This window comes from Psammomys obesus, unplaced genomic scaffold, assembly GCF_907164565.1.
Source record: "Psammomys obesus unplaced genomic scaffold, mPsaObe1.curated_primary_1811, whole genome shotgun sequence".
Taxonomy (NCBI): domain Eukaryota; kingdom Metazoa; phylum Chordata; class Mammalia; order Rodentia; family Muridae; genus Psammomys; species Psammomys obesus.
In genome coordinates this window covers 7,818,407-7,833,586 of record NW_026585742.1, presented here as the reverse complement: position 1 = coordinate 7,833,586, position 15,180 = coordinate 7,818,407, and the positions used below count along the sequence as shown (strand labels likewise).

At 44.4% G+C, this 15,180-nt stretch overlaps 1 protein-coding gene across 4 annotated transcripts in view; it reads left to right on the top strand.

Annotated features, from left to right (window-relative positions):
• The window catches only part of Rarb (retinoic acid receptor beta), a 125,397-nt gene that overhangs the window by 22,673 nt on the left and 87,544 nt on the right, over positions 1–15,180 (top strand). For 2 of the 4 annotated variants that reach the window (XM_055599075.1, XM_055599077.1), the window contains exon 2: positions 3,791–3,939. In XM_055599075.1, the coding sequence (XP_055455050.1) occupies positions 3,791–3,939 (149 nt within the window). Of the gene's footprint in view, positions 1–3,535; positions 3,605–3,654; positions 3,672–3,790; positions 3,940–15,180 lie in introns of those variants that run through there. The other 2 variants (XM_055599076.1, XM_055599078.1) reach the window with 2 other exon arrangements.

The window sequence follows — 15,180 nt, the reverse complement described above, 5'->3', positions numbered from 1 at the left end:
TTGTTGTTTGTTTTGTTTTGTTTTTAAGTTTTGAGACAGTCTTGTTGACTTGCCTAGGCTGAGCTTTGATCTCATCTAGTAGCCCAGGCCAAGCTTGAGCTTACCACCTTCTTCTCCAGCCTCAGTCTCCCAAGTAACTGAGAAGAAAGCCCTGCCACACCAGGCACGGCTCATCTGGGGCTCCACACAGCATATGGCACAGCCTGGCATGACCCAGTCCTTCTGACTACAAGCAAGTGGGCACATGGAGTGAGGGTGTGAGAGTTCCGTGTGCTGTGCTGAGCAGGCCCATGCCATGCTGTGCGGAGTTCTTGGCATGGATTTTTCATGTCTGAGGAGTTTCAGGGAAGCTTCTGGATCTATCGTTATAAATTTGCTTGTTCACAGTAGGCTCTTCTCAGCACCTTTAACACATTTGGGGATTTTGAGCATCTCCAGGCCCCTCTTTATTCCTTTCTGTGGCTCACACTTCTTGGGATTAGCTTATCCTCCATTCTGTTTCCTCACTGAGAAGAAAAAATGTTGGGTTCCCTTCAGTACAGGTATTGAAATGGCATATTTATGGAAATTAACACCCACATTTGAAGCTCAGGGCATGGCTGTGACAGCTGAGTCCAGCCCTGACAGAACTATTTACTATTTACTGAGACAAAGCAGCCGTTCCTCGGAAGCCCATGTCTCATTCATGTGCAGAACATGGTGCTCACTAATGATGTTTTGCAGAGCTGTTGATGCAAAAACAAAAGCACACACAGTATCAACCCAGCCTGGAAGGTGAGCATGGGAGCAAGGGCCGTGAGCATGGGCAGCCTTCCTACACGACAGCTTTTCAGCATGAACGAAACACTAACACTATCATTTTGAAATATCATCTCTACTAAACTTAACAATTACAATTCTGAGAATTTATCCTAAAGCAATAGATGCAAATACACTGAGATTATCTTTGAAGATGTTCATTCCTGTCCTGTGAGATGTTTTGGAGGAAAAATACTAACAAGGAACTACAGTCATGATGTCATAAACCAAACAGTGCCCCAGTCTCAGTACAATTCCACTTTAGTAAGCAAACAAAGGCATTTAAGTACATGGAAAAAAGTCTGGCAAGGATGCCTCAAGATCACAAGTGAAGAGATTGTGAGATGTGTGTGCTAGCACAAACCACTCTTGCCTGAACTTTCTTACAATTTTTACAAAGATGGAAGTATTAACTTCAACAAGTACTGTTTTTACGCCATGATTCCCGATCTGATTTTGGAGGGACACTGAGGAGTGTGAGGCTGCTTTCCCACGAGGGTTTGATCTTGGCAAACCCAGGCAGCTTCTCAAGTCTTCCCTGTCTGCTGGACACTTGGCACCACCATACCACAGTCCTCAAAGCCAGGGTTTTTATATGCCAGAAGAAGTGGGCACTTGAGATTGATGTCTTCATCTTTGTCCTCAGATCTAACCTATAAAGACCGTAATGGATTTTTCTACTGGGACTCATACTACCCCAGTGAATTCACTCCAAGATTCTTATGAATTATGAAAATAGTATAATTATAGTTGATTCTTTTCCAAAGGGCTAATTACTTTTTTAAGGAAGCAAATGAGTATAAGAGTGCTTTTTTATTTCAAATTTCATCATGTAACTACTTAGAAAAACACTTAGTGTTTGAAAAGAGGAAAGAAAGGGAAAAGTTCATGGGTTAGTTCAGCCAGTGTTTATTGATCATCTGCTGTATAAGAAGAGCTCTCTTGTGGCCCACAGCTGTAAGCACTGTGGGGAGGAATCCTGGCCTCACAAGACTGGTGGAAAGAGGGCTTGTAATATATAAAGTTGTCAACAAACCAACTTTCTAAATTTTGACAACACTTAAAGTTTTACATAAAATAAGATAAAATAATATGGCACAGTGAGGATGGATAGGGAGGGGCCTTATGTTTTTTCTTCTGTCCTTTGGTTTTGTGCTGCGGGTTGATCCCATCATGTCACACACGCAAAGTGGAAGTTCTACCACTGAGCAACACCCCTCTCCACAGCACAGACACTTCAATTAGAGTGGTCACCTCTGAGAGTGACACTACTCTGTCATCTAAGAGATGAGCAACAGCCAGACCTGATGGTCATGGAATGTGTAGGTGAGGAAAATGGTTAGTCTGGTTATTTGCTCACCTATCTGGGTCTGCAATGCTCCTGGCCCAGCCTAGAAGCCCTGGGATCAAGCCTGTGCCTCTCCTACAGGGCTGGGGTTACAGGCTGTACATGATGGTGTCTCACATTGCTATGCAAACTTGTCTTGTTCAAAAGAATGGAAAGAGATTATTTAGAACTCAGCCAATAAGGAAATCATGAAAGGTGAACATTGCTGAAGGAATGTCATGAAAGCGCTGTGGAGTGTGGTGAGGGCTCTGACCTCATCGGTGACTGTTGGGGGACTCTCTGTGTGTAGATGACTGATTAATTTCAACCTTTTTATCCTGCCTACACCAATGTGAGGGTGGAGAGTGTGGACTCCAGGAGGCTGAGGAAAGGGCTGCTGTGGCTGAGCCTACTGTGCACAGCGTGGGAGCCTACCACTGAGACAGCCTGGGTTAGCATCCAGTTCAGCAAGTGGTGGAACCTGGGTGCTCTGGGTGTGGCTACAGAAGAAACGTGTCCGGAAAGCATCTCTAGTTCAATGATGAGCAGTGCAACTACTAGAAACTTGATGATCTTGAGAACACTCTGTATTTGGAGTGTTGTGGAGTGATTTGGAGAGTGGAAGGTTCTGGAACAGCACTTGACTCCTTCCATTTATGCTCTTCATATTTTATGGCCTTCAGTAAGCAAAAGGACAGTTCCTATTCTGATTTTGGTGGAAGAGCATTCTGGGCCAAGCTCTACAAATTTCCATTTCAGTGGAGTTTGAACAGTTCAATAATGAAAATAGGGATCATGTTGTTAATGGTCTGGAATAAAAGCCAGGCATGGTGGCGTATGTCTATGTTACAGCATCTGAGAGGCAGTAACAGAAGAACTGGAAGGTTAAGACTAGTCTGGCCTATAACAGTGACCCCGTTTCCTCAGATAAATAAACAAACATCCAGAATATGTACACAAGTTAGAGGTTAGCTGTGACATAGTCCACTTCCAACATGAACTGCACGCTATCTTAGGGCCTTATTAAAACATAACTTTTCCTTGCACAGGCCTGTGGCTATACTCCCTAAGCTCAGAGTTCTTGGTGCTACAGGCCAGCTCAAAGCAGTGCAGAGCTTCTCAAAGCCATGACTTTTCTTTCTTATGGCCACATGGCAAAAGCTCAGCCACATACACCCGCAACACTGGACTTCAACATGTATTTCTTTTGTCATCAAAAAAATAATAAATAAATGACTTTTGGTTAAGTGAGCAATGGCATCAAACAACACACCCACGACCCTAGGTACAAGAAAGCCAGGGTAAACAGGAGAGAGCCAGGGCTAGCAAAGGGCTGACTTTGGACTTTGGTTCCACCTGCTGCTCCCTGCTGGTCTTAGACGAGCTCTGCCTGAGGGACTTGAGTTGAATTGCTGCTTCTCGCGGGTAACTTGGGATCCTCCACACTCATGGCGCCTGTGAACTTCAAACTAGATACATGTGAGGTTGCTCTTGCAGGGGCCGCTCAGCCTCACCGCTGCTGGGATCACAGGACAACAGCTTCTGTGTTAGTCCTGCTAGGGTTGTTGCTTAAGCTTGGAGCAGAGATGTTGGGACTGACTGGGGAAAGCCTAAAGGAACTGAAATATGCCTTCTCATTTCCTCTCCCTTCATTCTCCACCTTAGCAATAGAGACCCAGAGCACCAGCTCTGAGGAGCTCGTCCCGAGCCCACCATCTCCGCTTCCTCCTCCTCGGGTATACAAGCCCTGCTTCGTCTGCCAGGACAAGTCATCGGGTTACCACTATGGCGTCAGTGCCTGTGAAGGATGCAAGGTGAGTACCCCCAGCGCCTCACCTCCTCATTTTTCCTTAGCGCTCATGGTGTGACCTCCCCTACTCCAGAAACAAGCTAGTTTGAAAACGGCAGCATCACACGTCCAGCTGGGATTGTAGCTTGGCCCATCTCACAGTTTCTGCCATCTGCTTGCATTTCTTTAGTTTAAAGTTCAGAGATGTCTGTAAATGAGTGACTGAGGCCAAACATTACCAGGCCTTTAAAATATACCCCCAGCACACACATACAAGTTCTTTCTTGCTAAGAACCTTTTCAAGGAGTCCTAAGCAACATGGCCCTGTTTCTTTCAGGGCATGCCATTCGTTGTCTTTGTAGTTCTATTTTATTTTTAAATACGACTGACAGTCCACTGAAACAACTTGCAGTTGAGCCAAGGTTGAAATTGGGATTTATCTCCTGGCTGCCTCCTCAGCCCTGTGGCCTTTGAGTTACACTTTGATTTCCAGCTTGTACAGACTTGCTACCGTAGATGCATTGTAAATTCGGCAGCGTCGGAGTAAAGCTCCTGCCCACAGAGCACTGGGGGCTGAACACATGTCAGAGATGAGGAGACAGCTGCTTTGAATCAAGCTAGACAACCCTTATCAAGTCCAAGAAGCATAACTGAGCGAAAGAGGCCATGTACTCTTTTAAGGAAGAAACCAAAAGTGACTCATAGGCAGATGCAGCTTATCCGCAGAAATGCCTCAAGGGGCTGTGTCGTCTTGAGGCCACCCTTCCCTGCACACACTGCTGCTTCCTAGTTCCCTCCATCTGGCTGTTCAGGTCCGATATTTCATACCTAGACTGCATGATTCACTTACATTGTTAGGGTGCTAGGGTAAGTTTATAGGCTCTGTGGCTTTGGGCTATCGGCACAAGTGGTTTCTGTCCATGCTAGTCAAGCCCTGTTGTCCACCGTGTCGCCGACATCTCCAAGTCTTCACACCAGAGCTCTGTGCTCAGCTCACGGTTCTGTGAGCCTCCGTGTGTCTCCTCTGGTCTCGATCATGTGTCTCTGGCCAACTATGATTTGGCTCAGCTGTGTTTCTGGAAGTGTTGACTATTGGCTAGAAAGATTCCTCTCTCTTCTATGTGGGCTGAGCCAGGTTATTTTCAGAGGCAGGGTTCCAGAAGAGAGAGAAGAAAGAAGCACACAAGGTTATGCTATCTTGCTGGTAGCCAAAGCATGCATCAGCTCAGCTTAGCTTCAGTGGGTCTGAACAGCCTTCATGGGAGCAGTTCCAAGTACCTGTGTCAAGAAGTGGATATGGGATGCGGCTGTTGGCTTGTGGTCAGCCTCGTCATGTGTCTATTTTTCATGAATGTGAGCTGCACAGGCCCTGGTCTCTTCCCTAGCTCTCCCAGGGTGGGTGCTTAATGACAGAATGAACAAATGTATCAGTGTCACTCAGTCCCACAAAGAAATGACAACAGTTTCCCCATTTTATCAATCATTTTAAGAAACAGGCATTTTACAGTGTAAGAGCAGTTTGGGAAATTCACCAAAGACTTAAGAGAGTCCTGCTCTCCCTGGGAATATGAGAGTTGCTTTCAAGGAACTTTCTTCCCTTCTGGCTCTGCCAAGGTGGCAGCTGGCACTGGCTAAAAGCATATATTCATGCATCTGACCACTGGTGCTCAACCTTAGCTGGATATACTTAAATATGTCCTAACATTTGAGAGGGCTTCAGTGGAGTGCTGATGCATTTTATCCACTTGTTGCGTAATATGAAAGCAAATCAGTTTCTAATGTTCATTTGGAGGATAAATGAAAAAAATACTTTTAAACTGATTGATTGATTGATTGACTGATTAATTGATTGATTGATTGATTGATTGAGACAAGGCCTCACTATGTAGCCCAGGATAGCCTGGAACTCCCAGCAATCCAGTTGTCTCAGTCTCCTGAGTGCTGGAATTCCAGGCATGGCCTGCCCCATCATCAAAAACATGCTTCCCAATTTCCAAAAAAAAATTCAGTTATCTCAAGCCCAGAAATCTGAGGTGTGGCACCTTCCTGCTTGCCTGATGGTGGGAGGGACAGCCTGAGGCTTGTCCTCCCTCAGGCAAATGCCAGATCTGCAGCGTAAGCAGTTTCACAGTCTGTAGCACAGACTGTTCTCACTGGCTCCTGCTCAGCTCATTCTCTGACCTGTTTTACTTTGGGATTCTGACTCTCTTTAGGATAAACCCCAGCAAAAATAAACACAGCAGTATAAACTACTGAGTCTCAGGATGGGAAACCCTTTAATCAGAACCATCAACTACATCAGGCCCTAGGCTTCCTGGTATGTGTGGAACTTGAACACTGGGTGTTGAGGGTGGTAGGGCACTGGCTGCCTTTCCCTTCTGGTAGGGTAAAATGTACTCTACATTTGAGCTGGCTGAGAAAATAATGTAGAAATCTACAGGAGTGAAAACAGTAATGTACCCAGAAAAAAAAAAAGGTTAAGTAGAAAACGCAATCTTATTGGTAATTTAAACCATCACTATAGTAAATGTCTAGAAAATGCAAAGCAACATGGTTCCTCCCCAGAGAAAATCTGTTAAAATTTAATATTCATAATGGATTTATAGATTTTGACTTTATAAAATATGATTTTATACCCAATTTTAATCTGTTTTTACAATTAATTATATTGCATGGTCAAATTTGCACAACTACATAGTTTCTGTGGTGATATGGTCAACATAGTTGCTGATGGTTGTATTATAACTTTCTAATTAAGCCCTTCATATACTAAGGTATTTCTGATTTGTATCTTTTATAGCAAAGATATAGTCTTTACTATATCTGAGGATTAGTAAAAACAGACTGTATGGCAGTAGCTTGGAAGGGTGTGGTTGAGCGTGGGTATGTGGGTTCCTGAAGGTTGAAACTAGGGTCTCATGCATAATGGAAAAGCACTCCACTAGCTGGAGCCCCCACGACCCCTTTTCTGTCTGTTTCCAAGGCTTATGATGCAGATAGCCAATATCAGCTTATGTTGTTAAGTGCTGAATTATGGTATTATTAGGAGACTTTTTTGTACCCACCTTAACACCCAAATAATTGGCACAGAGGCCTATTAGATTTTTTTTTTGAGACCTGTTAGATTTATTCAATAAGCTTTAAGCTCTATAACTGGGCAGATATCCATCTACTCTAACCCAATTATGCTAGTCTGTCTACCTCCCAGGCACGTGCCCTTTTAATTGCCATCCTGGTCTTGCCTTGGCGTCTGCTGTAACTCTATCCTCGTGGCAACTCCTCCTTTTGGCGTACTCACCCGCTCCTCTCCACGGCAACTTGTTTTCTTCTCCCTTTCTGAGACTCTGACTGGGAACATAAGTCCCACCTTCTGTCTCCTCTGTCCAGTTACTGGCTAATCAGCTTTTTTATTAACCAATCAGAGATAATTGGGGAGCAATTTTTACACAACATTGATACAGGAGATTCTTCAATGATCATGACAATGTCCATGTCAGGACCACAACCAGATCTCTGGACACAGAAATCAGCATCTGAATACACAGTGCACAAGACCATTCCCCAACAGTTAATTCTATAACAAATTGATCATGTTAGAAACTCTCTCTCTATTGACTGTAAGGTGATGGACTCATCACAACTTCTCCTTTGCAATTTCTCTGTCTAATTAGAAGTTTACACAATGTCATGTGTATGTATCACTTTAACTACTGGCAAAGGTTCATTGGCCCCTCATTCATCTAGCTCTTCTCTGGGGTGCTACACAGGGTGACTATTTCAGGTGGGAACCTCTGCTATGGAGTAGAATTCTGGAATAAAATCCAGAACATGTTCTCAAGGAGTTAAAGGTGGGGGTGACTCAGCTAGAAAAGTGCTATCTTAACATGTGTAAAGCTCTAGGTTTCATCTCTAATACCATTTAACCTTGGCATGGAGGAACCTGCCTATTCTTCTAGCACTCAGGAGGTAGAAGCAAGAGGATCAAAGTTCAAAGTCACTCTTGGCTACATAGCAAGTTCAGGTACAGACTGAGATTCTTGAGAACCAGCTTCAGAATAAATAAAGAAAAGTAGTGCCTGTCATGGCTTCTGCCTGTTGTGACCATGATGACCCTGCCATTACTGTGAAAAAACCCCTTCATCTTCTAAGGGACCAGGTGGTATTGCCAGCTGCCACAGCAGACATTATGTGATGGTCAGACTTAACGAATGGATGTGGCTCACCTCTGGGGACAGTCAGTAGCTGCTCTGTTGACACAACATCACCACAGCAACAAAGCCGCTAGACACACCCTTGGGATGTCCCGTTTAGGGGACTTCCAGTTGAGTGACATGTTTTCTAGGGCACAAGAAGAACAAAATGTGAATGTGTGGTTAGTCAAAGGTTTGGCAATATAAAACCATAAAATAGTACCATAAATAAAATGATAATCCAGATGTACTGATGTACTTAGCACTTGGGAAGCTGAGGCAGAGGATCATGATTTTGAAACCAGCTATGGATGCCTACTGATACCCTGTGCCATATCTAATATATATTACATGTATGTTAGACCTGAGTCATGTATTACGCTTCCATCATAACTTTATGAGGGTAGAGAGTCTACAGTTTGACTTCCAGGACTCAAATCCAGCTAGGCTACTCCCAGCTTGATGAGCAGGGACAAACCTGTCCATTACATTTCCTGGTCTTTTCACACCTGAAAAATGGGACGGATAAATTATTTTTTTAGTCTCTGAGATCGATAATCTGATTAAGGGCGACTTTATTGGAGGAGAGGATTATCTGTCTAGCATTTGAGGGTACAGTACATCTTGGGTGGTGGCAGGGGCTGTCTGCTCACACCTCAGGACCTGAAGGACCAGGAGGCAGAGAAGGGGCATGCTGGTGCTTGACTAGCTTTCTCTTTTCTCTTTTTTCACTGAGTCTGGATCCACAGCCTGTGGAGTTGTACCTTCCAGGCAGGTCTTCCCCCTTGGCTGGAAACCGAGAAGGGTGTGCCTCATCAATGCCCTAGGGGGTTCTTTATCTCATCAAAACTAACAATCAAAACTTGCCATCACATAGAGGTATTAGTGGGAATGTGAAATCAGTTCCCATGCACACAGCATGTGGAGTGGCAGCCAGCACCTCCTAACCACCATACACACCCAGTTCCTGAGCACTCAGCCTGTGGAATAGTACCTGGTACCTGCTAAGCGCCAGACGTATTGAATAATAGCGTATTGAATAATACCTGGTATTTATTAAGCATTGTTGCATACTTAAATACTAGGTACACACCATATATTATGAAATAGTGCCTGATACTGATGAAGCATCATACATACATACATACATACATACATACATACATACATACATACATACTTCTAGTGTACTCAGCAGATTGTACAGTGCCTGGCATCTACTAAGCCCATGTAGGTTTAGTTCCTGCTCATCTTCTCATTAATTTGAACAGAGCTACTACACACGGTGAGGTGACACCAGTTCCAGCGTTAGCACTCCACGGACAATGCCTCTTCAGCATTTCCTCGCTACTTTATACAAAAATAACTCGGCCTGTTTCCTTCAAGACTCATGCAAAGGCCCAGCCCCAGCCCACCCGGGTTGCTGTAGACCAGGGGTGGTTAATTGCTCCTGTGGAGAGCCATATGGAAGGTATTTTAGGCTCTGAGGGTGTAAGGCCTCTGTCAGAATGACTCAGCCAGCCACAGTAAGCTGCGGCATAGAATGCGGATGCCTCTGCAGCAGCACCCTCACTTAGAGAAAACAAGCAATGGCCCAGGTGTGGCTACTGAGCTGTGTTTCTGACCCCCGCCACAGTACATGGTGACATGTTCCTTCTCACAGCCCAAACCTCAGAAGCTGGTGGCTCCAGCGCTTACCTGGAAAGAGCAGCCAAAGCGTCCCGCTGCATGAAGGGCTAATGTCTACCTGGCCTGAACTCTCGCCACTCATCTCACAGTGCCTACACCCACATAGTCCCAGTTAGGGGAGCCTGTGGTTTCCTTCTCATTGAGTCCCTTCCAGCCTCACCTAGCAATCAGGCTGGAAAGGTCACGAGAAAACTTGCCATGCCCTGCCAGTGTTTCCTGCTGCTCAGCCCAAACGCTTTGTGCCTTGCTGGACAGTGAATACTGTGCAGCTCTGGGAAGGTCTTACCTCCCATGGCAAGGCTAAGAGCAGCTGTTCTAAGATGGCTTCACTCACATGACTCAGATTCTACTGGGTTCATGCTCCTTTCTTGCTGCCATGTTGCACTGCCCATTAGGTTAATCTGTGCGGTCCACACAGGGGTGGGTGAGCTCCAGCTAGAGAGAAGGCTAGCGCAGACAGGCAATTGCTTTTCTTAATTCTTTTTCTTTTCTCAGTGCTAAGTGAGCACTCTGCTGCTGACCTGCTTCCCTGGCTTCCCCACCTATCCAGGCAGTGGCTACCAGTGTGCTTTTAAGCTATCCAATTGCTGAACTAAGACTAAATCCAATGGGAGAAGAGCCAGCTGGGCCACCTTGCACAAGGGCCAGAGTCCTCATGCGGGCATGTGCCTCCATGATGCCTCCTGTCTTCTCCGGCTTCCTGGGCAGATCTCTCCCAGTGATGGAACCATAGTTTTTTGACCCATTTCAGGGCCTATGGCAGGTAGGGGCAACACATGGTGGTCAGTCCTGGATGGCCAACAATACAGTTGAACAAGTAGGAGAAAACATCCCACTGTCTAGGTCTTTGTTCCAATAGCCCATTTAGTCCCACAGCAGCTTTGCACACTTCACAGATGAGGAATCCAAGAGGTTAAGGTTCTTGGTCAAGAGTGTGCAACTCAACTTTTTCAGAGTTGAGAAGGAAATCCTGTACCTGCTGTACACCGCGCCACTGCTTTGGGGCACCCTATACAAAAAAGTAGGTAGCAGAACTGTGGCATGACCAAGACCCCCACTTCTTGGGCAACTATGTGATAACAAACATTTCTTAACATGGTGACCTTTTCTAGAAAAAGAGTTAGCCAGATATAGTAACACATACCTAGAATCTTAGTAGTCAGCAGGCTGAGGCAGGAGGATCACCATGAACATCAGGCCACACAAAGTTCCAGGCTAGGGATACGAACTTAGACCCTGTCTCAAAAGAAAAAGAAGAAGGAAGAATGAAAAGAAAGAATAAGAAAACAAGGAAGGAGGAGGAGAAGAAAGAGGAGGATGAGGAGGAGAAGGAGGAAAAGAGGAGGAGGAGAAAAAAGAGGAAAAGAGGAGGAGGAGAAGAAGAAAGAGGAAGAGAGAAGGGGAGAGATAATTCCCAGGAGGCACACATTCCCCTAGCATTGACACTTAGAGACAGACCCATGAAGGCTTGGCACTCAGGGCTGTTCTGTCCTGTGTCCTCCATTTTGTCCTAATGGCTTCCCACAAGCAAGCCAGCCTTTGGGACACTAGCAGCCCACACTGCAGAAACCCTGGACAAGGCCCAGGAAGCCTCGGTATAATCTTTTCCACCGACAGCCCTGAAGATTGTATTGGTGGTGCTCTATTTAAAGAAGCCTATAAGCCTTTACCCATCCACCCACGCCCATTCCTCCAAGCTGATCCTGTCCCTCTCCTTTACTGTCCTTTCCCTTGCCTTGTCAGAGAGGAGTCTCGAGTTCCGGGCAGAACACTCAGTCACAGAATGTTTTGCAATGAGGAGGTGAGTGTGTACTCACAATCTGAGAGCTCCTGTTGGGGACTTAAGTGTGCTTTGTGGTATCCTGCAGACATGCACTTTTAAAACCAAGTTCTTAATTGGCACTGATAAACAACAAATTCTGCCCAGAGGATATTATTAGAATGTCTCACACTGATAGTTGCTTCTGTGCAGGAGTTTACTTGAGTACAAACAACAGAACATTACTAAATGTGATAGCAAACGCAGAACAGAGTCTGTGTGCCATTCTAGGTCAGGAAGCCCACCTTTAAAAGTTTATCTAATTAGATAACAAATTGAACCTAATTATATAGGGTGCTTGATTCAGGCAAACTTTTATAAAAATTTATAAACATCCTGAAAGAGTTTAGAGGCCAAAGCGGAGCTAATTTTCTTAGGAAGTTCTTCTTTCCATATCAGAGACCCAACTCATCACAAGAGATATTTTCTCTACCCTTTCTTTAAAAACAAATCCTTAAGAACAGGAAACTTAAAAAAATGTACTCCCAAACACTGTGGCTTCCCAGTGGAGAGAGAAATCTCAGCAGAAACTCTACCTCCAGATCAAGGAACTTGAAATGCTGAGAGCAACACCCTTTATTCTCTAGCAGTAGTGACAGCGAGGGAGCAGCTCTTCCCATTTGAGGCTGCTCAGATCGTTCTATCTGAGATGTCATCTTGGGTTGTAAAGGCAGAAAAATCTATCTTTTCTTCACCCCTCCCCAAATGTATTTCTTTGTTGTATTTCTTATATTTCTTGTATTTTTTTTCTTGTGTTAGTCAAGTGAAAATAATTTGATTTGGTGGCCCTAACGGGGTTTATAAGTTTTGAATGGTTTAAGGTTTGAGATCAGTAGTTTAATGTTTACTTCACCTTTTAATTTAAAAATAGGCAGGACACTGTCATTGCTGTTGTTCTGGTAAACAAACTACAGATTATTGATGACTGGTAAAAGTGCCTGTGTCACCTAAAGAATCTCCAGTGTGTGCTTATCCCCTCAGTCTTAACCTCTCAGTGATGTCTTAAAAACCTGCTTCAGTAAGACCTAGATTCATCTTTTTTAATTACCAAAATATCAGTTCTTGACTTTCTGATTTAAAGCAAAGAGTCAGCTGTCAACACAATCAGTCCTTTTGCCAGGACTCGCACAGAACGCCATCGGAAGGCACGGTGACTCAGTATAGATCAAACTACCCAAGAAACACTGAGGAGTGTGTAGTGGGTGCTGGAGAGATGGCTCAGCAGTGAGGAGCACTTGCTGCATAAAGCCAGAGGTCAATTCCTAGTATCCATGTTGGGTGGCTTACAGCTGTCTATAACTCTAGCTCTAGGGGATCTGACATTCTCTTTTGGTCTCTGTAAACACACACACACACACACACACACACACACACACACACACACACACACCCCTCTACATAAATTTTAAAAATATTTTTAATAGTGTTGTTTTTCTCAGGAATGACAACATAGTTTTGAGCTTTCATTAAAGAGCTAAGTCAGGATAGAAACTGGCTTCTGTGTAAGGCGGTGCTCTGGCCACTTTTCAAAACTGGGTCTTCTGATCCTTTTTTTTCTTGCCAGTTTACTGACTGACACTTCTCCCTTCTCTTTCATTGTCCGTTAAAGATTACTATAGACAGGTGTAAGAGACTTGTCTCTCTGGGAAATCTTCCTATTTCTTTAGTGCTCTTCCCTTCTCTTCTTGGGCAGGGCTGAGAATCCTTCTCCTTTCATGGCTGCCCTTTTTCACTGCTACAACAGAAACAATAAACCTGCCCTATATTTTCATAGTCTTCGTGTTTCAGCAAACTCCTAAGTGGAATGCAATTCTTTCCATTTACCTGACAAAAAACTATACGCCAAATAATTTCTCTGTACCACATAACAGTCAAAGTACACGTTCCCGGTTAGAAAATGCTCTCTTCCACACTGTGACTAGAAATTCAGGTTCAGTATTGAGCTTGTCCTGAGCTGGTCTTTCGGCATCACAAGATTTCAATGACCAGGACGGTGACAGAGCCAAGGCATCCTTAGCTACAACTGGCCACGTAACCAAAGGAACTGCAAAAGAGCATGAGCGGAATAACTTACAGTTATGCATCTGGGTACAGACTTCCTACTGTGGAAAGAATGGATGATATCCCGAGACCTCATGGTTTCTAGTGTGGGTCTTTTGGTTTTGCTTTGCTTTAATTTTTATGTTATTAAAAAGGTGGGCAGAATGAGTGTTTCCTTCTCTGTTTTCTAGAGGAGAAAACGAAGAGCTGATCAGCCCACACTCTGCCGTATGTGGCTTTGACTTAGCCAAGTCTCTTCTGAAATGTGTACTGTGGAAACATTCTTGGATAGATTTCTGCCCTTAATCCTTTTCCTGAAACACATTAAACTGTATTCTCAAAGCCAGAGACTCTAAACACCCTCATATGCCTAGTATGATTTTGACAGTCTTTCAGGCAGGGAAAGTCCTACTCAGTAGAGTTGAACCTTTATCAGGAGTTAGATTCTAATCTTAGCCTCCAGGGTGAAAAATCAAATATAGACTGCATGACCTCAGAGAGTCCCCTCAGAGAACGGACTTTAGAGATATTCAGATGGTTCTCGTTAGGCCGCAGAATCCAGGCCTCCCTCCAGCTTTGGTAGCAGGACCTCCAATGACATAGTTTCTTTCTGTTCTCATGTTGTAGAAAAGCACATGTCCTTGTCTAATCATAATAGCCACGCTAGCCCAGCATATTGATGACATAACGGACATCATACACCCCTCTAGGTGGCTTTTTGTCATTGAGTGCCTCCTGTAAAAATCATTACTTTGGGGTTGGAGTATGTCCTGTGCTTCCTATGAACTATGTCATTTGACTACTGTGGCTTTAGCTTGGTATTTTTCTATCCCAGGAAAAAGATTGGATATGCTGTACAGATTAGCAGCTCTGGAATGGGGAAGCATTTGTTCTGTGAGCTCTAGAACTCCCCTTGGATCAAGCCTGGAGCGGGGCTTAATGAAGTGTGTACGCCTTCTGTACACAATGCTAGCATTGTCTAAGGCAAAGAGGAAAGCTGGGGCCTGGCAGGCATGCCCTATCAGAGACTTGTTCACACTGAAAAGATTCCATTCCTCTGCTACCAGCATCCTGCCCAGGCTTCTGGCATCAGTTCTGTGGCCAGCACTGTCGCCTCAGGCATTTTTGTTAGGATTTTGGTTTTGTTTTAGCTCAAAAGCAGGATGCATTGGTGTACGAGGTAAAAGTGTTTGTGTGAGCTTTGTCCACACCCCCGCCAACAGAGTCAAGGTGTCCATCTACCAGGGGGCTGCTGCCAGTCCACTAGTATCCAAATGCAAGAAAACACATCTGCCCAAGTCTACCTCTCAAGTTGTTCTCTCAGGCCCCAAAGCAGCCCATCTATCTCAGCAGAGTTTCCTGCAGTGCTTTGCTTGAAACACAAATTGGTGGGTCCAAAAAGCAAATTTTTCAATAAAGAGAAACAAAACCTCAGTCATGCCCTCAGCTCTGCTTCTCTAAAGGCTGTTTCTTCCTCTGCTTTTATTTATTTATTTATTTATTTATTTATTTATTTATTTATTTATTT